Here is a 2,300-nt window from a genome sequence, read left to right on the forward strand (position 1 = left end):
ACTGTGCAATTAAGTAATTAATAATCTACTCACATTCATACCTGGACACTCTAACTGCTCTTAACTAATACTTAATGTGAAATGTCTTTTAGTTTATTATTAGGTTTTATTGTTATTATTTATTATTGTTATTATTGGTATTTTTATACTGTTTTTTCTCTCTATACTGTATTTTTTCATACCTTATTGTGAGCTGCTGAAAATTGCTGCTGGAAATTCCAGTTTCCTTGCGGGAGTCATCCCAAAAGGATTAATAAAGAGAAGTCAAAGTCGAAGTTATGTGTTGCTGAAAGTTGCAGATTTTTTGTGTGTAGATGAATAATGGGCTGGTTTAACCCTCTGAGGTCCAAGGGCATTTTCAGATATTTTCTCTTCTACTTTTAAGGGTGTTCGCACGTAACTGATCCTTGTGTATTTTATATCAAAATGTCCAGAACATACTCAGATTTTTGTATAGTTACACCTAAGATTGTTCCAGAGCAATGTATGAAGAGATCATTTGGCCCTAAAGCTGAAATATGTCTCAAATCACTTGTGAAAACATAACTAAACTCAATTGTTTTGGTGCTTGAAATGAGTTTACGGAAGTATTGGGTTCATAAAAGTAGTGTAATATATGAAGAAAATAGTAAGTAAATGTCTAAAATAAAATTTTGTAATATCGCTTTTTTGAGACGGATCTTTTCAAACATCGCTTTGACTCGCCAGTGTGTCTTTTGTCCTCAGAGGGTTAAGATAACTTAGGCAGGTGTTGAATAACTATGTCTACTGCATATATATAAAAGAACTAATAAAAATACAATTTCACCCGAAGACCCCATTTATATGTATAATGAAAGAGAAAATAAACCAGACCCATCCCTCACAAATTTGAGCACACATTGCAGCATAGATCTTGACCACTCACACTCGTCCACCACAACTAGAGTGAAGATGGTACTGTGGTTCCTGCCCTTCTCTTTGGGGTTGCGTCCAAAACAAGTGTACTGGCCTCCGTCCTCAAAGGTGATGTTCCACAGCAAGATGGAGATGTTGTTGTTACGATTCATCCCCACAAACTCCACCCGCTCTCGATATATATTCACATGTGGCACCGCCGTCTCCGACGCTATCACTGAATCACACACCTGGTAGGACCAACAAGCTGTCAATCATCCAAAACAACCAAAGAAGTAAAAAGTTACCTGGACATGAATCTTTCTCTCGCTTACCTTCTGCATGGTGCCATTGTCATTGAAGTGCCAGCTGAAGTAGAGGTCCTCGATGCCGATACAGCTGGCGTATGTGCAAGGCAACATGACCGTGCTGCCATTCACTGCCTGGAGGAAGGGAATCTTCCCTACAGACATCTCAAGGGCCTGAACAGACCACAGGCCTGAGGAGGAAAGGGAATAGAAAACATAAGATAAGACAGGGCAGGGTACAAATCAACTTTACAGTGCACAAGTCTGCTTAAAAGCAATAGTTCAACATTTTGTGAAATGTGTCCGGGCTTTCTTGCTAATAATTAGATGAGAAGATCGATACCACTCTCTATTGGCGCATCTGCACCAATCCTCTCTCCAAATCTATCTTCTCAAACTTTACAAGTAAGCAAACAAGAATAGTCCCAAAATGTTGTACTATTCCTCAAATTTCAGTAGTTTCCTAGATAACCAAACCACGTAATTAATCATGCTGACATTTAATGCATTACTTCTGCTCATTCTACCAAAAATAAATGCAGATTGTCATAAATCCTGTAATCTCAACCCTTATTTTTGTGTGCTGGTAGAAGAATGATTGACTACTGATTAGTTTTCTTTCTTTCTTTGCAAGATATGCTGCGTAAACTATTCACAATGCTCTAATACCTGCAACTTGGACTCATTTTGTGGTCCCATCACAAAACAATTTTGTTCTTGACTGAGTAGGTTCATGGAAAGTAACAGTAAATATGCCTCATAAATAGCAAAACACTGGAATACAAGATTTAAAAGATGTGAGGTTAATCTAATAAAGTCACCTGATTATTCAAACATACTCGCTACAACTAAATAGGAAAACATCATAATTTATTTAAATTTTAATCTGTTTATTGATCCCCAATGGGGAAATTACAATTTACACTCTGTGTCCACACTTTTTTTTTTTTTTGTTAGTTATCACACACAGTCCTGAACCACACACACACACACACGCTCAGGATCTGTACATGCACTAATGGAGAGATGTCAGAGTGAGTGGGCTACTAGCTGAACCAGCGCCCTGAGCGATTGTAGGGGGTACGGTGCCTTGCTCAAGAGCACCTGGCAGTGCCC

At 38.3% G+C, this 2,300-nt stretch overlaps 1 protein-coding gene across 2 annotated transcripts in view; it reads right to left on the minus strand.

Moving 5' to 3' along the window:
* The window catches only part of scn4bb (sodium channel, voltage-gated, type IV, beta b), a 10,857-nt gene that overhangs the window by 3,570 nt on the left and 4,987 nt on the right, over positions 1-2,300 (minus strand). For both annotated transcript variants that reach the window (XM_032534021.1, XM_032534020.1), the window contains exons 3-4: positions 1,212-1,375; positions 908-1,127 (exon numbers count right to left, since the gene is read on the minus strand). In XM_032534021.1, coding sequence (XP_032389912.1) covers positions 908-1,127; positions 1,212-1,375 — 384 coding nt within the window. The remainder of the gene's footprint in view (positions 1-907; positions 1,128-1,211; positions 1,376-2,300) is intronic.

This window comes from Etheostoma spectabile, chromosome 13 (assembly GCF_008692095.1).
Source record: "Etheostoma spectabile isolate EspeVRDwgs_2016 chromosome 13, UIUC_Espe_1.0, whole genome shotgun sequence".
Taxonomy (NCBI): domain Eukaryota; kingdom Metazoa; phylum Chordata; class Actinopteri; order Perciformes; family Percidae; genus Etheostoma; species Etheostoma spectabile.